The 25,518-nt window shown below is 43.6% G+C and overlaps 1 protein-coding gene across 1 annotated transcript in view; it reads left to right on the plus strand.

Annotated features, from left to right (window-relative positions):
- The first annotated feature begins 10,878 nt into the window (after positions 1 to 10,878).
- Positions 10,879 to 25,518, plus strand: part of TAFA4 (TAFA chemokine like family member 4) — a 40,096-nt gene continuing 25,456 nt past the window's right edge. The window contains exons 1-2 of the mRNA XM_053953838.1: positions 10,879 to 10,958; positions 13,933 to 14,048. Coding sequence (XP_053809813.1) covers positions 10,879 to 10,958; positions 13,933 to 14,048 — 196 coding nt within the window. The remainder of the gene's footprint in view (positions 10,959 to 13,932; positions 14,049 to 25,518) is intronic.

The raw sequence follows: 25,518 nt of genomic DNA on the forward strand, positions 1-25,518 counted from the left end.
TGAATCTTGAGGTGTGTTTTTTCCCCCCCCATAAAATCTCAGTTTCCTGGATGAAAATAATTGGAGAAGATTTTTCTTTTCTGTTTTCTAATTATTTTTAAGAGAGGTAATAGTTCTCTAGTGGTGATGAGAAGCTGATTAAAAGCTGATTGTTGTCTACCCTGAAAATAAACAATTAGCGATTTGTTACTTTCAACAGATCTCACATCTTTAAGGCAATCATAATTGCCTTCAAGAGAGGCACGGGAAACGAGGGGAATCTCATACTTCATTTCCAACCCTGAGCATTTCAAAGCATAATCAAAATGATACCACTTACCTTCCCCCTTGCTCTTCCCATCATGCACATGCTTACATGATCATGAAGAGGCTTTTCCAAGAATGAAGAAAAGAAAAATCCATTGTAGGCAGATTGGGAACTGAAAGTCTGGAGTTCAGGCTTCTCTGAGCTTTGTGAAAAGGATTATTATTAAAAAAAAAAAAAAGAATAAAAAAAGAAAAAGAGACAAACCTCATATAAAGAAGAAAGTTTCTGGCCTTAGCCATGAAGAGGACAGGGTGTTGCTCATTCAAAGCCTGGCTGGGGAGAGGCACTGGCTGAGCCTCGTGCATGAAAACATGTTCCCTCAGCTGGGACAGGAGAACCCTCTGACAATCCAGGTACTTGAGAAGGAAACACCATGTTAACAGCTCTCACTTTTCTGAAGAGCAGGTATCAGCTTTGTGTGGCTGCTGCTCTCCTCTCCTGATAGTGCAGCCACAGGAAGGTGTCTGGGACCTGTAGAGGTTTGCTCCTTTTCCACTGCAACAGTACCCAGAGCTCTGTGTGGCTTCCCTGAGCCTGTGAAGGGATGAAAACAGCATCCAGCAGATGATTAACCTGCCATGGGAGACCTTTATCATGACTGCTCAATAGGTACCTCAGGGGGTCTCTTTGCCTGCCTCCCAGCCCTTTTTTTGGGGATTCACACATGGGCTGCTGTCAAACAGGAGAACTTCCCAGAGGAGGCAGGGAGAGGGGCTGTGAAAGCAAGAAACACAGAGGGCTGAGATTCACAGGAAAGGAGGCATGAAGGACTGGCCAGGAAGAGGAAAGGATGGAGGAAATTCCTTCTGGAAGTGAGGAGCAAAATTTATGGGACTTCTGAAATTTTCTTGCAAAAGGGAATGCAGCTCCTGGTGTGTCTGGAAATAAAATAGCTGGGAGTGTTGCTTTATGCACTCATCTTGGGATTTGGAATTTTTCTGGTTACGGACAGAAAGGCAGCAGCTGCTGGAGGGATGTAGAAGCCATGCACAAACAGTGTGGGTGCACTGGGTGTGATGGGCAGGGCTCCCATCCAGCATGAGTTACAAAACCATAGAAAAGCAAATACAACTCTGAGGTTGGTTCTAAATATGCTTTTGCTCAGTTAATGAGAATCCAGACTGAACAAGACTGGGTTCTCCTTTAAATGCAATTGTTTATTGACCCAAGTCCAAGTCTCCATGCCACACAATTGCCTCATTTTTGTCAGTCTGTGATGTGACACCTTTTATTTCTGAGTAACAATTCCCAAACTGGTGTGTCAGAAACCATATTCTGGAATTCTCCTGCTCAGTAGAGCAATGTTTTTCCAGAGTAACTTGAGGAAGTTACTGATGAGCAAAAAATGTTTTCTAACATTGAGTAAGAAGCTGATCCAGATCGAGAATCTGGGTTATAGCTGCCTGGTCTGTGCTTCCCTCACCTGTGCAAGTTTTGTGCTTCATTATTGAGATGTTAGGGGCAGAATTTTAAACCACCCCAAGATGACTGTGTTGTTTTTGTTACCAAAATGGGAATAGCAGAAATGCTCCCTTTCAAATATCCTGTCCTGCCCCACGCCTGCCAGAGAGCAGGGACAGCACAGCACAAGGTACTTTGCTCTTGGCTTGTGTAGTGGATAACACAGGTGCTAAAAAATGTGTGTTCAGCCTGTAATTACACTTCTGGAAATTTAGTGCTGTATTTATGAAATGCTTTTCCTTAGAATCTTTAAATAATTAGCTAATGAGTCCCAAGTGGAACAATTATCCCATATACCCAGACAGTGGGGATTCTTCATCAGCCAGTGTGCATCCAGTGCTCATAAAACATGCTTGTGTTCTAAAAGCAAAGGTGGCTGTTCTGTGCTTTCCTCTTGGAGCATTTTGGGAATTGAAACAAAAGCAGGGACATTGGTGACACAGAAATGGACAGGGCCTGACACAGCTTAGGGAAGCACGAGTGGACATGCTGTGAGTGAGGTGTTTTTGGGAATAACAAGACAATAAAATATTCTAATGCAGTAGAACCAGAAAGAACCAAATTTGTTTGCATGAGGACCCTAAGAACCACCAGAAAGATATCTAAATACAACACACCCTGACTCTGCCTGGATAAAAAACCCAGCATGTGCAGGAGGCATTTTCCTTTTGTTTCTGCCAGGATTTTCCTCAGTAACCTCTGACTTGATTCAGGGTATTGGGGATGACTCTGAACACTGACTGACTACCTCACATTTCTATCCCACTGTTTTTTTTTGCTCCAGGGCATAAAGGATATGTTGTCCTGTTATATACCCTGAGTAAACATGTAAACCAACCCTGTGGATGGAGAGGGGAGCCTTGACCATCCCACAGGTGTTCATCCAATTTAAAGAAATCTCCAGGAACCAGGCTCCATGTGATTTTTTTGTACCACTAGTTTTCCCCACTTAGATACAGAAAGTTTCTCTTCGTGCACACAATTAATCTTTGCAGGACACTGAATTTATTTTAATGCTATTTGCAGTAGCTACAGAGAACCACTTTAAATCCTGCCCTTCTTTAAAGAAAGCCTCTTCAAGGAGACAGTTGACATGTCTCCAACAAACTCTTTTTTCTTGACTAAACAAATAGTTATTTTCACTTTTTCTTACTACTTGCATTTGCTGCCTCTCTTAATTTCCATGTTATTTCCCTTGGATTGCCTCTTGTTCTTAATTTGAACAGCCACCCTTAGGAATTACCTGCTTCTTGCACGTGAGCCAACACATACCCAGAGTAGGTCTGGAACCTCCCAATGTATTATCCTGAGGCACAAATGGTCATGAGCTTTCCTCCTCCATCCCTTCCATCCATTCCTCCCTCCTCTGAGTGACCAAAACAACCACCAGCTCACCTGGGTCCCTGGTGAGAGGAAAGGAAGGTGAGTGACCTGCTCTACAGCAGGTCAGTTATCTTTGCCTTCCATGGGAGAAATTAAATTTCTCCATCAGCTCAGGGTATAGAAAACAGTGTTTTAGGGCTCAAGATACCCTGTGTAACAACTTTAATGCTTTGCAGGCAAAGTTTACAGTAGGGGAAAATGTGTTTTTGCTGTGTCTGAAACATTCTGCTGGAGAGATTTCCTTCAAAGACATTTCTCTCCACATTTTTTTTTTTTTGGTGTGCTGCCTGCTTTAGATGGGAACTGCTCTGCTTCTGGGAGGGCAGCTGGGAGTGGAGCAGGGCACTGTCTCTGCTCTGTGTCCTCTTTGAACAGGGTTGGAGTAATTTCTGCTCTCCCTTGAACGAAGTGCCTGAAGCCTGCACTCTTCTTAAGCAGGGCTTGCAAAGGGGGGTGGAGAAGATTTTGAGCTGCAGTGAGGGACTGAAAGAACATGGATAATCACAAGGAAAAATTCTTTCTGATAAGGGTAATTGAAAGAGTTGGAAATCTGTGCTGTAATGAGACCTCCTGTGTTGGCTGTCCACATTGGCAAGTCTGTGCAACCTTTAAAATGAAACCTTGATGGTGATACCTCCCTTTTCTGCAGTTTGGCAGAATGGTCCTTAGTGGGGTGGTGATGAATAATAAATAATGCTGTATGGAGAAAAGGCTCTATTCTGCCTCCACTTGACAGTCTGAATAGCTGCACTTTGCTCTCTGAGCTGTCCTCTTGGTCTTGGTGGACTTTATCCTGGAGGAAAGATGAGAACTCACTTTGTATTGAGAGAGCAGAGGAAGCAACAGCTTTGATTTTAAACTCTTCCTTACTCTGCCTGGACTTTGGGTTTTCTGGCAGTCAGCCCTCTCTCCTTGCCCTCAGTCCTTTGCTTGAATTTGTTTCCTGATCCTGTGCACGGCTCTTTCTGCTTCTGTGTGACCTGAGCTCTGCTGGCTCAAATTTGGAGGCCACAGACTCTCACTTAAAATGAGCCCAGCTGAAAAACCTCTCCAACAGATGATCCACCCAAGTCACTACTGTGACTCTGGCACTATTAACTAATGAAATCTGTGGTGTGTGGAAAATTCAGGTGATTTAGGCTTGTTTTGCAGGATATCCTCCCAGGGCATCATCTTTCCATGCTCACAACAGACAAAAGGTTTGTTCTCATGTTTAAAGGAGGTGGAGAGGACAGATTTACCCTAGAGAAGTCCAAGTGCTGCTGAAGACAGACTTGGTCCCTCCAAACCCACAGCACAGAGGATGTCTGTCTGTCTGTCTGTCTGTCTGTGTGTGGATGGTCTGGCTGCTGGTGTGGTCGATGCCTGCTGTTATGTGGATATAACAGCAGCTCAGTTCTCCCTCCTCAGGAGGATGTGGGGTTTATTTCCTCTAGCTCTCTTTGGCATTGTTTTCTTCTCCTCCCCACCACCCCCAGTTCCTGTGAAGTGAGATTTTGAAATATTTCTGTGGAAAGGCCTGACTAGGGGTGACAGACTGAGCTGCTGCCAGCAGAGACTGATGTCGTAAATGGGACATGATGCCATAAAAAAACAGTTCAAAAATTGCCCATGAACTGTGTAGGGAGTCTGCTGGGGTCTGAGAGTGCTGGGCACTGCTGCAGTGACCCTGTGGTTTTTTGGATACTTGCCTGGATGATTTTTGTGTAGTTCAAAGTGAATTCTCACTTCACTTTGCTGTGGGGAGCTCGATGTGGCCAGACTTCATCCCTCAGTGATTCCTGTAGGGAGACAGAAGAGCTGATGTCAACTCTGGGAGTAAAGGGAAGAGGGACAAAAGTTTTATTTTCTTGCACTGTGAGCTTAGTCTTGTGCTACCTTCCAGTACCTGAAGGGAGCCTACAGGAAAGGTGGAGAGGGACTTTTTACAAGTGCATGAAGTGACAGGATGGGGGGGAATGGATTCAAAGTAATAGAGAGTAGGTTTAGATTGGATATTAGGAAAAAATCCTTTACTGTGAGGGTGATGAGGCCCTGGCACAGGGTGCCCAGAGAAGCTGTGGCTGCCCCATCCCTGGAAGTGTTCAAGACCAGGTTAGATGGAGCTTGGAGCAGCCTGGGATAGTGGAAGGTATCTCTGCCCATGGCAGGGGGTGGAATAGGATGGGATTTAAGGTCCAATCCAACCCAAAAAGTTCTGTGATTCTGTGATTCTGTGATTCTGTGATTCTGTGATTCTGTGACTGTATTACATGGGTAACTTTAAGTCATCTCTCAGTTTGCCCAGTGCCTTCCTACCTGGTGCAAGCCTTACTTGCTGTGAGTAAGGATTGGTAGAAGGGAGGCCTTGGAAGGTCTGACACATCCCCATGGGATGTGCCAGCCGAGAAAACAACGGGAATGTATTGGGAGGTACAAGCTGGAAGTTGCAGTGCTTAAGTGAGGTTAATTAACTGTTGGAATAACTCGGCCGAGGTGGATTTACTGACCCTCAAAGCCTTCAGATCAAGCTGCAGTTACGTGAGCCGATGTAGAGATTTCTCGGTGAGGGTTAAGGGACCAAATCCAGAATGTGAGACGCGTTATTTCCCTGTATCCGCGCACTGCCGGGGCCCATGGGCACCTGGAGGGCACGGCGGTCCCTGTGAGCTGAAGGCCAGCGCGTCCCCGCGGTGCCCACGCTCCCAGGGCAGCCCGGACCCTGCCACAGCGACGCGTTCATGTGGTTAATGAGCGGCGCTAATTGTCCCGGACAGCTGCGGCGCGCAGAGGAGCGCAGGAGGGCCGGGCTGCCCCGGGCCGGGCGGCTCCGGCGGGCGCAGGGAGCGGGGCTGGGGGTACAGGGATTGGGGCTGGGGGTACAGGGATTGGGGCTGGGGGTACAGGGATTGGGGCTGGGGGCACAGGGAGCGGGGCTGGGGGTACAGGGAGCGGGGCTGGGGGCACAGGGAGCGGGGCTGGGGGCACAGGGATAGGGGCTGGGGGCACAGGGAGCGGGGCTGGGGGCGCAGGGAGCGGGGCTGGGGGTACAGGGATTGGGGCTGGGGGCGCAGGGAGCGGGGCTGGGGGCGCAAGGAGCGGGGCTGGGGGTGCAGACAGCGGGGCTGGCCCGGTGCAGGGAGCCCGGCCTGCCCGGTGCCGGGAGGGCGGCCGGAGGAGATTCCCGAGCGCTGCCAGGAGCTGGGAATGGGCAGGAGCCGCATGGAGAGAGGCACGCGGCCGCCAGGGGGCAGCACCGCCCCGATGGATCCTCGGGAAGCGCCGGGAGCGGCCCCGGCACCACGACAGGGACATCAGTGACCTGTGTCGTGACAGGGACATCAGTGACCTGTGTCGTGACAGGGACAGTGATCTGTGTCGTGACAGGGACATCAGTGACCTGTGTCGTGACAGGGACAGTGATCTGTGTCGTGACAGGAGCAGTGACCTGTGTCGTGACAGGGACAGTGATCTGTGTCGTGACAGGAACATCAGTGACCTGTGTCGTGACAGGGACAGTGATCTGTGTCGTGACAGGGACATCAGTGACCTGTGTCGTGACAGGGACAGTGATCTGTGTCGTGACAGGAGCAGTGACCTGTGTCGTGACAGGGACAGTGACCTGTGTCGTGACAGGAACATCAGTGACCTGTGTCGTGACAGGAGCAGTGATCTGTGTCCCGATAGGAACATCAGTGACCTTTATCGTGACAGGGATAGTGACCTGTGTCCCAACAGGAATATCAGTGACCTGTGTCGTGACAGGAACATCAGTGACCTGTGTCGTGACAGGGACATCAGTGACCTTTATCGTGACAAGGATAGTGACCTGTGTCCCAACAGGGACATCAGTCACCTATGTTATGACAGGGACATCAGTGACCTGTGATCCGACAGAACATCACTACCTGTACCGTGACAGGGACAGTGATCTGTGTCCCCACAGACAGTGACCTGCTCCCCAACAGGGACATCAGTGACCTGCATCCCAACAGAGACAGTAATCTGTGTCCCTACAGGGACATCACTACCTGTATCGTGACAGAAACATCACTCACCTGCACCCCTACAGTGCCATCAGCCACCTGTGTCCCGACAGGGACAGTCACCTGTGGCCCCTGCACCCTGACAGGGACATCACTCACCTGCAGCCCTGGAACTGCACCAGGCCACGGGGCAGCATCAGCACACAACCAGGGATGGTTTGGGTTGGAAAGGGCCTTAAAGCCCATCCCATTCTACCCCCTGTGGTCAGGGACACCTTCCACTATCCCAGGTCGCTCCAAGCCCTGTCCAGCCTGGCCTTGGACACTTCCAGGGATGGGGCAGCCACAGCTGCCCTGGGCAGCCTTTCCAGGGCCTCCCGACCCTCACAGGAAAAATTTTTATATAACATCTAATATAAATCTCTCCTCTTTTCATTTAAAACCGTTCCCCCTTGTCCTGTCAATACCTGCCTGTGTAAAAAGTTGCTCTTCCTCTTTTTTATATGCCCCCTCCAAGTACTGTCACTGAATACTTACCCTGTGTGTGGCGATTTAGCCCCAGAATGGGTTCTGGGCTGGTCAGCCAGTGTGTACATGTTTGCTTTAGCTCTCTCTTTTGTCTCTAGCTCTCCTCAAACAGCAGCAGTTTTCAAATACACACAGTGACCAGATCTTTCCCTCCTCTTCTAAAAAATGCCAGATATTGCTCTGTTTTCCCTTTGTCCTTTATTCTGTATGAGATAAGAGTGTGGCCAGGCTGACATTGGGCCTGGCAAATCCCCTGAACAGTACATGGCCCCCAAATTTCTTTCCTTCTCACCCCTTGCTTTACAGAAGAGGAGACTTTAAGAGATGCACAGTTATATTTTAAGTGAGGAATTATTCAGAATGGAGAAATTAAGTCCTTTTAAATATTTAATGAAAGAAGGTTTTCTAAATTATTTAATAGCTTATTATAAAAGATGGCACAAAATGGTTTAGTAATTTATGCTTTGCAGAAAGTAGCCATAAAAAGCATTTTACAACATGTAAATATTGGTAGGAAATGTACCTAATTTAAAGTGTTATCTTATTCCATCTGTCAAAGGAATTATACAGTGCCTACACAGTTTTCAAATAACTTTAGACCTTTATTGTTTCTGTTCTTGAAACTCTTCCCTGGCACAGGGAAATGCTGTTTATACCCATTTTGCTCAAGTGCAGAGGCACAGAGACACAGATTGTGCTGGGACCAAGGCACAGCAAACCTGACCATTGCAATTCCCTCCAGATCCCAGAACCCACAAACTTCATTTGCCCTAAATACTGACCCAGGGAAGTGGTGTAGCCTCTGGGGAACTCTGTGCAAAGCAGGAGTTGCTCGTGGCCAGTCCATGCATAAATACTGAAAATGGGGCCCTTCCCCTCTCCCAGTCCCTCTTTTCTATATCTTTGCTGGAGATGGAGGTGGGGTTCAGCTGCTCACTGGCCAGAGCTCATTGTATAAAAACAAACAAGCAGCTCTGTTTCCAAAGTAATGTGTCACCCTGAGACAAGACAGGGGCCAGCAGTTAAACCCACTGTTCACAACACACACACAAAGCATGCTTTTGCCATGAAAAGCCTGGAATTCCTTTTACAGTTATTAACCAGGTGAGCCTCTTGTTTCTGTTCTGATCTGTCTCCTCTATTGACATAAACCAGCTGAAGCTGGTTTCAGGAGTTTGCCTTAATCTCCCCTAATACAACTCTATTTTTTAAAGAAATATCACTGCCTGGAAGGCATCAGAAAGCCTGGAGATATGCGGGTGGATGTATCATCTGTCACTTCTGCTGCATCCACTTAATTAGAATGAGTTGGACTAATCAATACTGCCTTTGCCTTTTACCAGTGTTTAACACGTGTTTACAGAACAGGTTACACTGATGTTTGTATTTACCTGCATCTGCACGGGGTTTTATTTTCCTCTCTAATAAAAATTATGGAACAGATAAGCACTAAAACCCAAGTTAGTGTATTGCAGTATTGATTTCTACAAGAGCACTGTAAGAATGTATTTATCTACCTGTCCTATTATGAAATGGGTAAAAATGTACCACATAACCATTTCAGTCAGTCAATGCAATATTGAAAATCCTGTTTGTTTGCTTCTTCTTAATAGGTCTTTTGAGGCACACTGTTGTTTTATTTTTTATTTTATGTATATTTGTGGAAGACAGGATTAATGCAGGATGGTAGTGCTTTTTCTTAAGACAACTCTTTGCCCACGTTTTGTTTTGATAGCCACTGCTGATTTGATAGAACTGCTGATTTTGGCTCACCCTGGAACTCCACCTTGGAAAGTGAAGAGAATAAAATCTGATTAATTATAGATTGCTGGCCTGGCCCCTCTTTAATTCCAGCAATTACTCTATTTTCTCATGGCATTCTGAACAAAAAGGAACTGTTAAGGCCAGGTTGGATGGGGCTTTGAGCAGCCTGGTCCAGTGGAAGGTGTCCTTGCCCATGGTTTGGAACAAGATGAGCTTTAAGGTCCCTTCCAACCTGTGATTGGAAGGTTCTGTGATTCTGTGAGCGTGTTGAGCCAGGGGCTTTCCTGTCCTGAGCTACTGAAAGGTGTCTGCCTCTGTGCTTTTATGACCCTAGATGTGCTCTGCCCTCCAGTCTGGTGCTGTAATTTTGTGTTTCTTAAAAGCAAATTTCTAATTGAGCAAAGGAGGAGAGAAATGAAAAGAATGCTGGGTAAGATGAGAAAAGGTTGTTGTGATCGCTGTCTAGGTGAAGACCACATTATTATTACTCTCACAAATTGCTCTGTGTCGTGTTTTCAGTAGCAGAAGGTCAAGTTGTGCCCAGGGATGAAAGTGAGAGAACAAATATAAACAGCAAAAGCAAAGAGGCCTGAGTGTCTATAAAATGGAGTGCTTGAGCTCCTTATTCTGCAGAGCATGTGTCAGAGCTGCTGTAAAAGTGTTTCCATGTGGAGATTTCAAAGTGTAACTCCTGGGTTACAGCATGAGCCGTAACCTGTGTGTTTCTCACAGAGAGGCCAAGAAAACTAAGGTTAAATTCAGCTCTCTCCTTACTCTCCTTAAAAAAAAAAAAAAGAAAAAGAAAATATTTGGATGACCAAAATCTGAAATGGTACACTGATCTTAGAACTTACCAGGTGGGCTGTAGGTGTGAGAGCTGATGCTGGAAGGGAGGAGAGGCAGCAGGGTCAGAGTGCAATAATGCATAATCCCAGACACACTCCTGTGGATGTGACCCTCTCTGCTGAGGCAGGCTCCAGGGCCTGGCCAAATCTTTATGAAGACAGTGACAGATTTTCCCCACTATCTTTAATAATCTCTGCTTCAAACTGTTGGAGGCTTCATGGAACCATGTGGAAATGTGTTTGCACTGTGGTGCAGCCTTAGACCTCACAGCTTTCCCAGCAGTTGGGTGGAGAGAGGGCACGTGGTGGTGAGACCCCAGTGAGCTGCACGCATTCTGTTTGCAGCCCCTAGTACAGCAAACTCTGCCTTTGGTTAATGTAGTGATACTTCAGGGTTGCCTCACCACAGCTTCTCTGTGCACTCAGAGAGAAAAGAGAAATACAACTGCTGCCTTTTGCCCCGGATTGCACTGTAGATGGCACTGTGAAACTAAGATTTTGGTAACAAAGATGTATTTTACAGCACCTTTGCAGACGTTAATTGCAGTGTAATGTGGCTTTCTTTCTAGGTCCCCGAAGTGAAGGAAAAATTCTGAGATGCAGAAAGGCTTATTTGCTGCTGCAAATGGGAATCTGGAATAACTATGAAAAACACACTGAAATAATTGTGTTTGACTGGAGCAAAATTCTTGCAAAGTCCCCAAGGTAAGAGCACTTTTTATCTTTCAAATGACACTGAAGATTCTCTGTTCTGGTTAGCAACAATATCCACTTGAATCCAATAGAGAATGAAGGCTTGACATTTCTGAAAGCAGCAGCTCACTGGCGCTGAAGGGCTCGGCACCCCTTGCTGCATCTGTCTGCCAAATTTCATTTTTTCTCTGCCTTTTCAAAGATCCTCTTGTATTTCTTTACATTAGCAGGCTGAAAACTTGTGTCCTGTCTACCTGCAAGGCAGACTAAAATCTGCAGATGTATCATTTGGATGGTACTGGATGCTTTTAGCAGCCTTTCAGTTTGGACATGACCGAGTGGATGCTTTGTAGTGATACACTTATTCCTGGAACTGAATGCTCTTACACTGGGGTGAGGTTATCCTGTTAACCTGCTGAGCCCTGGTTTCACATTCCTTGTTTAATGTTTCAAAAGAGTCCAACTCAGCTGGGAATACTTTTGAAAATAGGTTAGTACAAGACCATTTCCACTGGGACCAGTTTTGCTGCTGCTCTGGGAATGGTGGGAACACCTGGGTCCACTAAAGTGCTGAAAGAGCAGCTGTTGAGCACATGATGCATGATTTGGGACCTGTCCATCATCACACCTGCCCCTTCCACCAACTCCCACCAGAAATGGCATGTTCAGAATGCCTGGGGGTATTTAATTCCACAGGTTAAATCCAGGAAACCTGGAGGAAGGTTTCATGGTGATACATCAGAGTGACACCAGAGCTGGGGGTACCCACTGATACTTGGATGAGATCTGAGTGTTTGCATTTAGAGCAACAGAAGGATTGGATTGGAAGCTGAGCAGATGATGACATTCTATTCATGAGCTGTAACCTGTGTGTTTCTCATGGAGAGGCCAAGAAAACTAAGGTTAAATTCATCTCTCTCCTAAAAACAACAACAAAAAAAGGCTCAGTCACCTGGGAAAGGCTTGGGTGACCAAAATCTGAAATGGTACACTGATTTTAGAACTTACCAGACAGTTTTCTTAGGATAATACTAGACCAACAGCAATAGTGACATTTATGCTGGTTTCACAGTGACTCAATCCCATTAGCTGCAGTGACATTATGTGGTTCAGCTGCATGCAAGAGGTGACTTTGGTTCAGCTACTCTGAATTAGCCTGGGAGAGCTCCAGAAGAGGGGACTTACAGGGTGGGTGAGGAGCAGTGATATCTTCATCTTCTGGGCTTCACTCTCACAGGAGTCTCCCATATACAGCTGTAAAAGGCCATCAGGGTGTTTGTTCCTGTGTACAGCATCGAAACATATTGGGGTCAAAACAGAGCATCTTGTTAAAGCCAGAAAAGGTACCCTCTTGCCAAATCAGTGCTTAAAGTGTGGCTTCTTTACATAAAATTTTAATTCTCTGAAATCTGTAGATATGGTGAGCTGTTTTTTTTTTTTTTTTGCAATATTAATGTAATTTTAAAAAATATTGTAGGCTGAAGGTGCTGGGGTTTGCACCACTGTATTTCTTTCTACGGTGTAAACCAGAATTTGTTGCTAAAATATATTCACATGCAGCAGGCTTCTGGTCTCTTAACTTTTGATATTAATAAGTACAGTTTTTATTTGTTTGGGTTTTATCAACATTTGCAATTAGAGAAAAAATATTGTTCTGCAAAGTGTGAAAAGGGAAATTGTGTGAGCAATTTTCAGTGAGAAAACATGGCCTCTGGTTTTGTTCATTGGTAGATGTTTATCAAATTTAAGCACCATCCAAGTGTGTCACCTGGTTGTGACAGTAGGGCTGTTTAAGGCATGTGTTGCTGGGGATATCTTTTTTTAAATTTGTCTCTTTAGCACTTGAACATTGGATTAGCTGAGTAGTCTCAGTTTTTTTCAAGATATACAGATAAACTTTTTTAGAAAATACTTGGAAGACTCATAACTGGAATCTGCAGAGGAAGAGCAGTTCCCAAAGGACATTTTGGTGCAAATAAACTCATGATAGGCTTGCCCAAATCCCAGTGTGCTGATTAACTGCAGACTAACGTCACTGCCATGAAAACAGTATTTGGTTCAATTTATGCAAATCTATAAATTGCCTTTAATTAATTTGATGTATTCCTACTTGCAGAATTTGCTGAAATTGTGGAACACAGTATCTAAGGGTTCAAGTACATAATGCCCATTTATGTATCATGCAAGCAATAAATCATCATAACTCAGTTTAAAAAGGTGATTAGATTCCCTTTCTATATGATGAATGGCATAACATAAGCTATTGAGGGATTTAATTGTAGATATTTGCAGAAAAATTATGGAGGATTTGGGATCTTAGTTCTAAGAATAACATGAATAAGAGTAACAACACCTTCTTTAGAGCAAATGTTTTCTGAAATGCAGTTTCCCACACCCTAGCAGAGAAGTGAGTCCTTGCATGTTTGACTGAGGTGCTGCTTCATGAGTGTTTTACCCTCAGCAAATTAGCTGATCTCCAGGAAATCTCCCAAATATTGTGTGTTTGGGACACCCAGCCAAGTCCTGTGCATGGCTACAGGGGAGTTGGTAGCTTTAGTAAATAAGTCCTGAGAAGTGTTAAGTAAAAATGACTTTTTTTTTTTTTCTGCCACTGGGGGAGATGCAGTTAAAAATAATAGTACAACTCATAAATATGTATGTTTAAATTTGAATGTGGGTGGGTCTTAATAAAAGACAAAAAAACCCATCCCTTATCTCAGATTCATGGAACTGTTTTGCAGTCATAATGTGTTATTATAAACACGTGTTTGTGGGCAATGTGATGTGTGCTAGACGTTGCTTCTAATTATAACATGTCCTTAACAAAGAATTGATCTCAACCAAGTAATAAATATGATTTTGTGAGTGTTTGCCTTGCAATAAGCCACATTAGTTATTCTTTTAGCTTTTCCTTCCCCACATCGTTTTTATGTTATTCCCTACTCGCATTGTTCTTTCACTCAACTGCTTCCTTTTCTGCCTCCAGGATGAGATTCTGTGCCAAATCAATGCTTCTGTCTGACTGGCTCTTTCTGGTCTATGTGTTAATGGTCTGCTGTAAATTGTTGTCCGCCTCTAGTCACCATCCCCGGGGGCACACAGGTAGGAGCTTTTAAACTCATTATGTGCTACTGAGACCAATTAATACCACTTGCAGCATGTTAGAGCCCACTTTCTAGCAATGGATAATTGATGAGGCTGTTGACAGCATGTTATAATCAGTGCAATAGGTTAAAAATACACCACCAACAAGGAAAAAAAAAAAAAGAGTTATTGTAAGTTTTTATGGCTTTTCTCTAGTTATTTATGTACTGAAGCTCACCAGGGGGTTTTTGGAGTGACTTGATGACTGCTAGGACTTTGGCATTTGTTTGTGTAATTTTTATCCTTATCCAAAAACATTCTGAGATGTATCTTTATCTTCACCCTCTTAATCCTGTTGTTATCAACTGACTTTACAGTGGTATCATTTGCTCTGGTGGGCAATAAATCGAAGCCCTCAGACTCATGTTAGCCACTTCTTTCACTGACTGACACAAATTCTGACCTGTGCTTAGATCAGCCTCTGATACTCTCCTTCTTTTCCTAACTGACATTTAAGGGGATGCACAATTGTAGTAGGGAAATACCTACCAGGCATGATGTGTTATCATATTATAAATGCCAGAAAAAGCTCAGAACAAGCTGGATTGACTTCCAGCCTGGATTTTTGTAACAACATCACTGGTAGGATCATGTAGGCATCATCTTGAAAGCAGAAAACGATGTGCCAGTGCTAATGCCAAGGTATCCGTGCAAGCCCTAAATAAAATGGGATAGCTGTGCTAAGACTGTGCCACCTTTGATCCCACTTTAACTTCGAACAGCCCCTGTCAGTGCTGCTTTTCAGGAGAGGCCAAAAGTCTGGCTGCAAACCCCACAATGGGTCTGTTCTCAGCACCATACTCAGCTTCATGCTGGCTTGGGGATTTCTGCAAGTGTTACTCTCTGTGATGTGACCCTGTTCTTAAATCAGGTGTTACTCCTCAAATCCATATGCAATGTTCTTAGCTCTGAGCCAGGCTCTTGTGGGTCCAGGTCTAATGTTGGCATCCACTCCCCTCAGGGCTGGGAAGTGAGGATGCATTTGGGAGAGGCTCCATCCTCCAGAAGAGACAAACTATTGATCTCTTTCCTGGCTGCTTCCAGTGGTTGTCTAGGCAGGAGCTGAAGGCTCCTCCTGAGCTCACCAAAATATCTTCAGAACTGGCAAGCAGGACTGATTGACCTGCACATAGCTGCTGTGTCTCTGAGAGCTACAAAACCTCCTCCTTGCCTTCCCCCATCACCAGCTCTGCTTCCCCTGGCTGTGCAGCACTCACGTTTGCTGTAAAATACAGCCAAGTTTATGGAGAGTAACTGCATTGTGAGGCAAAAGCCTGGGGAGTGATCCCAGTGAATGCAGTGGTGGAGGATGACCCCTAATGCAGCTTTGTTCTGGGAATTAGTTGTATCCCTTCCACGAGGAAGGGGGTCTGTGCACAATCACAAGTTAATAACAGAGCATTTCAGAGCTGGCTCTACAGAAAAACCTGGAGAAGAGCCTTCTGCAGCTTTTGTTATTTGGGGAGTGGTCTTGTCAGAAGACATGTTATTTTTGTCCTTTCAAGATTCACTTTGCCTGAGTACCTAAGGGAAATACCTACAATAAGGCAGCAGTGATCTTGTGTTGTGGGTTTGTATGATGAACACAGTGTATTCTGTAAATCATGACCATGTTTTTTACATAGAATTTCAGAATGCTTGTGAGCAAACCATAAATTGACACCAAGAACTCTTTCCACCCTATCAAAGAGGTACCACAAAAACAGTCAAGTTGCTTGACTTTAAGCCCATTTGTGTGCTCTGATTTATCTGATGAGCTAAAAGAAGGTTCTGCTCCTCATCAATAGCTTGGTCCAACTGTGGAGCTGGTTTTCAAATGGACACCCTTGAAGCTGGAGTCTTCATGTACATTTTTTAGACTATGCTGTCCTGTTCTTCCCCAAATGTGATTTTTCCCTCCTTTGCACACTGAAGTGACCCCCATCCCACTTTGATTCCACGTGGTAGATGAAGCAGTGATCCCATTTTTGATTCTCCAGCTCCCTACATCTGACTCTTGGCACCAGAGAGGCTTTAGGGGTCTGTCCTCGAGGGGCCTGTGTTTCCCAGCCTCATCTTATCTTTGCTGCCTGACACAACACATAGATTTGCCTTCTAATGGATAATCAAATCTCTGATGGAATCTATTATGTGAGCAAGGTGCTGCCTTGTTCATCAGACAAACAAATAATTCAGAGCTTTTAGCAGAGCCTGCTTTGTGGAAAGCAAATAATTAGCCTCATTTATTTCATACAAATTAACATGTTCTTGGGGAGCAATGGAGATAAAATTTTTGCAGTCAGTAGGCAGCATTCCCATTTTTCAAAGTAAAATGTCCTGAAGCACATTAGAGGGATGAATCCAAGCCTTGGGTTCAGCAAAGGCTTTGTCCTTTAGGTCCAGCAGCTGCCACCTGACAGGTACCTGCTGAGCTGGGAGGCATGAGGGACCCAGGATGCTTTGAGAGGAGCTGGTTTTTAAGAACAGGTTGTGTCTGCTCCTGGCAATCAGTGTGCTTCAAGTGATGGGCTTGACATCATTAGCACTTTTAAATAAATGTGTACTCACTACACCTAAGAAACTTTATTAACTAAGAGTAGACAAGAGAATTTAAGATGAAAAGTGGGAATCAACTTCTTCTTTTCAAAATACTGCCATTTTAAAGGAGCCTAGTCTGGGAAAAGACAATTATTGACCTAGGTCATGCTAGATGGTGCCTGAAAAAAAATTACATTTGTCAGCTGTCTGCCCTATTCAGGCAGGCACAGAGACTGGATCTTATGGACCCAACCTATCCTGTTCCTGAAAAGTGGGAGAGAATGGCATTGAGAAATCCCTCCCACAATGGAAGCATCTTCCCTGTAATGAAGTGTAAGACAGACCTGGTTCTTTGTTTTGCTCTGTGAAATATTAATCACAAATATCCCCTTAAATACCTGTCAGAGGAGAGGTCAATCCTGCAAGCCAATCCTGCCTTGCTTTGGGGCAGTTTGGATCTTGAATCCAGCTTGGAGGCTGCAGCCTGTTTTTCACTGGAACAGTAATTGCCCTGACTGACAGAGGCAAAAGGCAGAGGTGGAATTTTCCTTCTCATCACCATTAGATCATTGAAGATGCTGCTTGTGCAGGTTATTTTAGCAGCCTCCTTGTATATCTGTGTGGAGAAGAAACATGAGAATATTCATGAGACTTTGTTGCTGTGAATACCCTTCTGAAGAGTTTCTCTTTTGCCCTGACAATAACTAAGGGAAGCATAAGCACCAATTTTACTACTTTTTTTTTTTCAAAAATGGGCAGTATTTCAGGCTCTTGAGTACCTAATACCAATATAATGATCAATTCCATGCTGTGCTGGATGAAAGAACATACATTTAGTGCCAGAAAAGGTTTGTTTCCACCTCACTGCTCTAAGTCACAAATGAAGAAGCATTGAAAAGACATTTTGTCAGGTCAGCTCATGTGAGGGCTGGCCCTGCAGACCCTGAGCTGGCACAGCCAGCTGAGCAGTCTCTGCCATGAATTGCTGGTGCAGCCTGGCTTTTTTGAGACTGTTTTACGTGATGATGCTCACCTGCAATGCTTCCAGCTTTGCTGAAGGGTCTAAATTTTTAGGCAGAATGTTCCACATCAACTGCAGTTTTCAACAACTTTAAGGACTTCTTTTCTCTACTTTCAGGGCTTTATGGACAGACTCTGTTCCCACTGGAGTCAGAGGAAAAATTCTTTTCTTACACAGCCTCCAGGATTTAATCTCCTTAAAGGAGAGCTGAAAAATGCAGCTTTATATTAGAAATATTGCTGCTTTCAACAAAATAGGGAAAACCCATGCTGCTTGTTCTCCCTTTATTTTGGGGTTGGAGCATCGTTTTTATGAGATGGATTCCCGTTTCCACCAGAGGGCCCTGCAAGGCTGTGGAAGGGGCTCCAGCACCGGCTTCCTCCTGATTTAAATCCCAACTCTGCATTTTGCTAACTAGAATTATGAGTCCTTTGTATTTCCACGGGTCAGACATGGTTACTGCACAATAAGCTTTAGCCCTTTGTTCTATTTAACTCTTTTTATGTCTTAATGTTTTATTCAGTGTGCTGTTTATGTGGTTTATTACCCAGCTTCTAAATATAGGGTAGCTACAATATACAACCCTGACTGTAATCTCTTCAAGTAATAAGGTAGGGAAGGCAATTCACTTGAGAAATAGGTTCCCTTTAAGACAAAAAGGAGCAGAATTCTCTGTGTGAAGTTTGCTGGAGTACTTATTTTTGAGGAGAAAAAAGCATAAGAAATATTTATTTTCCTTTACATTTTTTCCTTAAATAACAATGAGAGATTTTGATATATATGGCAGACTTTGACAATGCCTTCAAATTAGATGCATAGCTATGCTACCAGTAAGTAACAATTCAGTGTTGATTTTTTTTTTTTTTTTAATAGGGGAAAAATGTAGCTTCTGGTGTAATTTTCCAAGAATGCACACTTTAACTGTGTGGAATGTGATTGCATATGGAAAGATTTGTGTATTTGTGGGAGCTGATGGGTGGGAAGGGGAGAATTACAAACTAGTAAATGTGCAGGTTGATGTATCAAATGTCATTGTTTCAAAAGGGGGTGTGGAAATTCTGTAATAAAAAGGAGAGAGTCTCATTTAATACAAATGGTCAAGCCCAGTTTGTCAAACTGTCAAGCAGGAGGCTGATACCAAACTCTTTCCTGCAGTGAAAAAAACCAAAGTAACCTTATTTTACAGCCATAGGGGAAAGCTTGTGAAAATATTGTCTTTATTTTATTCATTTTACATTGATACAATAATTTTTTTTTTACATGACTGCCACATGCTGTAAATTATAATCTTCATATTCCATTGACCAAAACTCTAACTAAAAAGCTTTCTTTTCACTGTGTCTTTTCTTTTAAATCTACTTCTCCCAAACTTAGATCGGATAACAGAAAAAAATATTACATTGCAAACGGATTGTCTTATGCTAGTGTGAGACAGAAATGGTTACATAAGTGTGAATCCACAAATAGAATGGAAAAGATCTTGTCCTTGGTGTTCACTAAGTGAAGTGGTGCAACAAAAAGCTCTGTTCTGGGTTTCCATGGAGGTCAGCATGCTGAGTCCTTGGGAGGATGGATGCCAGAGTGATGAAGGCAAGAGATTGAGATGAAAAGGACTTGCATCGAGTTTCTTGCTCTGAAATGATTAAAAGACCTGCCTAAGATGAAGTCCTGACCCCACTGAAGTGGGAGTTTGATTCTTCTGTCATTTAGTTTCCAGCCCACTCCGGATGCGTCTCAGCAGAAAAGTTAAACTTCATAGTTATGATTTTATTAAAGCTTAAAGCAGTCACTCACAGAATTCACCACTGGCAAATCACTGCCATTTTGAAGGATGGAAACTGTTTTAGGGCCTGTTCTTCTATTGATCCCCACGTCTGTGCTCAGTGGCTGGGCTGCATTGCCACAGCCTCCAGTTCCATTGATTGTGACAGCAGTGCAGAGCCTGCCCCAAACCTAAAGTCCCATTTCAGTGTAATTGTAAGGCCTTTCATCCCAAATGGGTGGCTGCACAGGCTTGAACAAATGTCCATGGAAATGGCTAGCAGTTTAGACTGTCTGGTTTTGTCTGTGCTACCTGATGAAGGGTGGTTCAGAGGCTGCCTAGGGCAGACTCTCTGTGGTGGCTTTCACTTGCCCACACCTGGCCGTGGGTGGGTCCAAAATGTTCACCTTGTATTTAAGAGCAGGAAATCTGTTGTCATCCTTGGCTGTAGCATCCAACATGCCCCACCTGTGCCTGATCCACTCAGACTCCAAGTGCCCGGCTCTGATCTCGTGCCAAGCACGGTGCTCTCCCCTCCAGAGAGCTGCCCCTCGACTTTAACCTTGAAAGTTTATGGTGTTGATGTTCCTGCTTTCAAGGACATCTTTGAGCAAGCACTTCTTGGAAACCAGGTGATGTTTAATTAATAATAGAAGAACCTGGAGATGGATTTTTTTTTTTTTAACTAACATTTAAGTGTTTTGTTGGCAGAGCACCTCGGGATTGCTGCTGGTAGCCCTTTGCTGCAGCTGTTTTTCAGTGTTTGGCAGCATTCTTGCATTCCTTCAGGAGAGTGACAACTGATAGCAGACAATGGATTCTAAAGCAGGAGATTAAAGATGTCTTGTAGGCTTCAGCAGGGTAATCTCTCCTCATCGCACTGGAGATGGAAGCTACACCTGACATTCATTATCTTCAAGGGTGGCAATCTTTAACAATACCTCCAGAAATGCCAAAAGTTATGAGTGAAAAATTCTAGAATCAACAGTTCTGTTGCTTACTGATTGGCCTGCCTTTCTTTCTTTCTTTCTTTTTTTTTTATTTCTACCAATTTTTTCTCCTTATGGATATCATACATATGCCTTGCAGTCCATGAATGGTCAGTAGTCTTCTGATATATGTTGCTATTTTGAGAAATAATGACCAGGTAAGCATGAGGCAAGATTTCTCTTAGCTTTATTTCCTGCTTGCATCCTCCTGATACCAGTTCTGTTTTATACCTGTATTTCCTTCGAGTAGCATCTTAAGATGCAGTGAATATTTTGGAATAAGCAGATTTCTTTTGATGTCTTTTTTTGCACAAACAGACACAAATTAGCTGGGGTGGAATGGCAGGCTCTGTGTTTAGCAGACCTGGAGTGTGTTAACAGCTGTTTGTAGGGTGCTGCATCACGTTGGCTGGTTTTGCCTGATAGCAAAAACAAAACTGTGATTGTAAAGCAAAAATCAAAATGTACCAAAGTAGTCTTTTGGGTTCATTTTATTTTCAGGTTGGGTGTAAAACCTTAAAGTATCTTTTGTGCTGTGTATCTCCCATCTTCTACAGCTTCCTTTCTTTTCTCAGGATATTTCCTTCTTCATAACAGGAAATAAGGCTGATAGAGAGCAGACACTGACCTTCCTTGTTTGTGGTGTCCTGGATTGTCTCTGAAAGGGACACGAAATCTCTCCTGACTTGCCATGTGGAGGAGGTGCCCTTTTCAGAGGACATCAAACAGGAAGATCTTAAGACTGTGTGTCAGCACTGACACTTGTTACTAAATTTTCTCAGATTTGTCTTTAGAAAACATAATTGATTGAAAATATTAAAATCAAGTCAGAATATAACTTGAGAAAAGAGCATATGATGTCAGCTGGCTTAACTCTCCCCAGCAACATGAGTGTCTGGCATGAATTGTGGCTATGCTAATGATTTCTGTCCAGTGAACCCTTTCAGCAGATGCTGGTGTTCTTCCAGATGGAAAAAATAAAGCAAACCAAAAACAACAACAAAAAACCCAAACAAACCAACCCAACCAAAACTGAGTCAACTGGAATTTCTCATCTAAAAGAGTTTGAATGGAGAAAGAGGTCCTTGCTGTTCTCTACATGCACTCTATTAGAGTTAGTAGTGTTGTGTCACTGAGGAAAAAAATGTAGCTGATAATTTTATTTTCTGTGTTTCTAAATGCATATTGTTAAAAAAAAGTCTGATTGCTCTGCAAGGATTATCACTTGCTTGGTTGGGTGTCCAATTCTGTTGTCTGTTTTTAGGAATGGCTGCTGACAATAGAGTTTAATAATTTATTTGCATAGAGTTAATTTTTCAGCCTTTGTTCCTCTTCCAAGGTTTCAGAAATATGAAGACAATATAATGAGTTTTATTATCAGATCTATGTTCAATGTTGTTTGAATTATATAGAAAAAAAGCAATAGTTTGATATTTCATTCAGAAATACTGTGACAGATGGGCTATTTTTCTCCCCTCACCACACACTATTTTTACTATTTTATTTGGAAATACAAAAGACCCCACAACTTTGTGTTGACATTCTTTAGAAATTGAGTAAAATTGCTGCCCTCAGCAAAATACAATTTACTGCAAGGGATGCCACAGTCCCCAAATGAGGAGCCAAGATAATTAGTGTGCAACTGACAAATAACTCTGCAATGCTAATGTAATGAAGCATCCTTTTATCAGGCTGCATCACATGGTATTTTGTGCCAAGCCAGAGAGAAAAGAGAGTTTACTCTGAAAACATGTCCTCTTCTGGGGCAACAAATCTAATCCAGCAGTGACTTGAAAGAATTTTCCTGACCCTTCCCTGGTGTCAAGGGATTTGGATTGACTGAATTCTGGATCAAACCCAAAACCTGAGTAGGGTTTTTTGCAAAATCATTTCCATTTTTCTTCTGGCTGTAGCCAGAACAGCATCAAAGCAGCATTAAAAAGAACTATGGCTGCAGAAGGACCAGTTATTCAGGGAATAAAGGTGACTCAGCATTTTTTCTATTTTCTCTCCAAAACCCAGAAGGGTCCTTGCCCCAAATTCTGCAGCCTAAATAAACAGTGATCTCTTCTCTGGCAGCCAAATCAAAGCCATATAAGGTGTTTGTCAGCAACATGACCTGCTTTACAAAGGAAGTGTGATTATTCTCATTTAAGAGATGGGGGATGAAACACTTTTGTGCATGGTGAACACTTCCATGTCTTGGGAGCCAATGGGTCTCAGGTGCAGAACTGAGCCAGGGGTCAGGTTTAGATTATCCTGCCTGGGACTTGGTGGCTGGGCTGTGATTTATGTGAACAACACACTTAAATACCATCACTGCTCTGTGCTGGCCAGCACAGGTACCACCTGTCAGAGCTGGCAAGTGACTGGAGAGCTCCTTCCCAAACTTATTTCCAGCATTTCTCAGTCCAGAGGATGTTAGCTGAGTTGGTCAAAAGGCACTGCAAAGAAAGGACATTTATTCTTATTTACTTGGTTTTGCTCACTATATTTTTTTGGTGAAATATGACGTGACCTTTCAGTCTGAGATCTGTTAGATGACAAATATTATCAGCAGGGTCACTCCCTGACCAAGGGGAAACTGCCTGTTGTGCAATGATGAATTCAGTCAGGGGACGAGCAGAGGAAAGATGTCTGCTTTGTGGCAGCCTCAGCAGATGGTTGTACTGAGAGGATATTGCTAATTGCCACTGCTCTTATATTAGCATGGTGATTAGAGACTGGTTTGCTACTTGGCTGTGGGGGACAGGGAGAGAAGAAATGGGGTCCTTGTGTGTCAGGTGAGTGAGGTGAGAGGTTAAGGACACAGGCCTTGTGTACCCATTGGCTGACCCTCGTTTCATGCAGAGTGAAGCACAGGTGACACCAAGGTTCCTGGAGCTGAGGGGCAGCATGTACTGGCCTCCAGCAGAGAAGGGGTCAATGATGTTATAACACACTGTAAATAAAGCATTAAACAAAATAATTCTGAATACAAAAAGGAATTGGTATGAAAATCACAAGGATAAACACTGTGCTTCAGTAGGACTGTGTGTAAAAATCTAATTGCAAAGTGCTCTCTGGGGCAATGAGAGTTACTTAGTCTTTTTTTGCATAAATTTGATGACTTAAGCTGTCTGCTTTGTGAATGGCCTGCATGATAGAGTGAACAGGATGTGAGTCTTCCAGGAAGAAGAAAGGCAGAAATCCCTTTCAGTGGAGACAGGATCTCATGATGTCATTGTGCACTTGATAGGCCTGAAATTCAACTGAAATTGAAAAATCACATTTAAATTTCTGAATGATGAGATGAGATGGAGATAAATAGGTCTGCACTAATGATTACATGACCTCTTGGGTAGAATCAAATAATATATTGTACATTTTCAGTTAAGTCTGTGGTCCTGTATCCAAACAAGTGCTAAAGTTTAAAATGCATTTGAGAAGTAACATGGTAGGAATGTACAAAGCTGAGTTTATTCTTCATGTTAGGTGCTGTGCAAGTCTTGTTTATAGGGATGTGTGAATTACCAGGGCTTTAATGCCCCAGTTAACTTTTTAAACGGGTAAATGAATTTATTGTGTTTTGGTATAGAGGCAAATCAAGGATATCTCTTTACTGCCAGAACACAACTATCCCAAATGAGTCCTCTGAAGTTATTTACTGGGAGTGCCCTGGGCTGGGTGTCTCGCTCAGACAGAGCTGAACTGAACATATGGCAGCAAATCAAAGCAGATACCCTTGCAGATTCTCTGTAAAAGCTGACTTGGAGCCTGGTGCAATGTACAGCCTGTAATCACAGGGCAGCCCTGGCTTTTGCCTGTGACTCCAGTAGAGTGATTTTTGTAGCATTCAGGACTTTCTGGAGAGTGGAGGAGTTCTGGATGTGCTCCTGCTTTTCTGGGAGGTTGACTGTACAGGGAGGACAACATGTCAGGCTTTCAAACTGTTACAACCCCCCCCAAGATAATCAAACCAGATGAAATGTGGATTATGATTCTCCCATTCTGCCAGTGGTGTAGTTGAATATCAGGTACTGCTAAGTGTTTATCAGTCACAGTTCACCTGTTTCCCCCCATACACCAAAAATAAAGCATCATCCCCTTCTTTGTTGACTGCTACACCACTGCTGCTCTTTGGAAGAATTCTGTGTAGTGGGATTTAAAGAGGAGTTAAATTAAAAGTGGACAAATGATCACTTTATGTTTCTTGTAGCAATTTGACAGGAAATATGAAGGTATGAAAAATACAGAGACTGACACTTGTTTCTCTGTCTCAACAGCATCTCAGAGTCTCACAGAGCAGAGCACTGATTGTGCAGCTAAACTGCTGAGGAAAGCTTTGTCTTTTCCTCTTTCCTGGTCCCAAGTCAGCCAACTTTCCCCCTACTTCCTTCCCATTCTCCTTGATTTAGAGGAGTTTGTGCCATTGATGTCTTGTTGTAGCATCCTATTCGCATCAGAAATTTATCTTCTTCATAAATTGCTCTGTAGACGGTACCCTAACAATTTGGGTTGGCTTTCAATTCTTGTCACTGTCTTTGCTTCATCATCCACAAGTAATGATGTTGATAATGAAAATGTTATGCTATCATTTACAAATTCTTAGCCCCTCTGTTATCTTTGAGGAGATGATAAGTAGATAGCAGAATATCAAAGTCTCATTTTGCTCTACATGTATTCTGAGCTCCCAAGTACTGAAACAAGGCAGATACAGGCTTTTAAAGTTAGATTTAACAAGATATTTAGATACCTATCGCAGCAGATTAACAGCCAGTAGGATTTTTCAAGAGAGTTTATACAAGGTATGTGCTGAACCTCCATTTTAAACACAATGAAATTCTAGATCTGAAGACTTGGGATTTGTGCTGGTGTAAGATAGATAAGATCCTGCATGTTACAAAGCTGAGTCACCAATCCTCTCTCAGCTTCAGCATCTTAAACCAGCTGAAGAGCTGCAGGGTCGAAGTGGATCGAGTCCATGGAGTGATTTCTCAGGCAGCACCAGGAGCAAGTCCAGGCAGGAGGCGCCTCTTTTGTCCTCATGCAGAAGGAGCAGACTCTTACAAAGGCTTCTTCTTCACGCCTGCTTTATTTTACTTTCCCTGCAAACCTTAGCCTTGCTGGGCATTGCCACGAGGTGCAGAAGGAGCATCC

The sequence above is a fragment of the Vidua chalybeata genome, chromosome 12 (assembly GCF_026979565.1).
Source record: "Vidua chalybeata isolate OUT-0048 chromosome 12, bVidCha1 merged haplotype, whole genome shotgun sequence".
NCBI classification, from domain to species: Eukaryota; Metazoa; Chordata; class Aves; order Passeriformes; family Viduidae; genus Vidua; species Vidua chalybeata.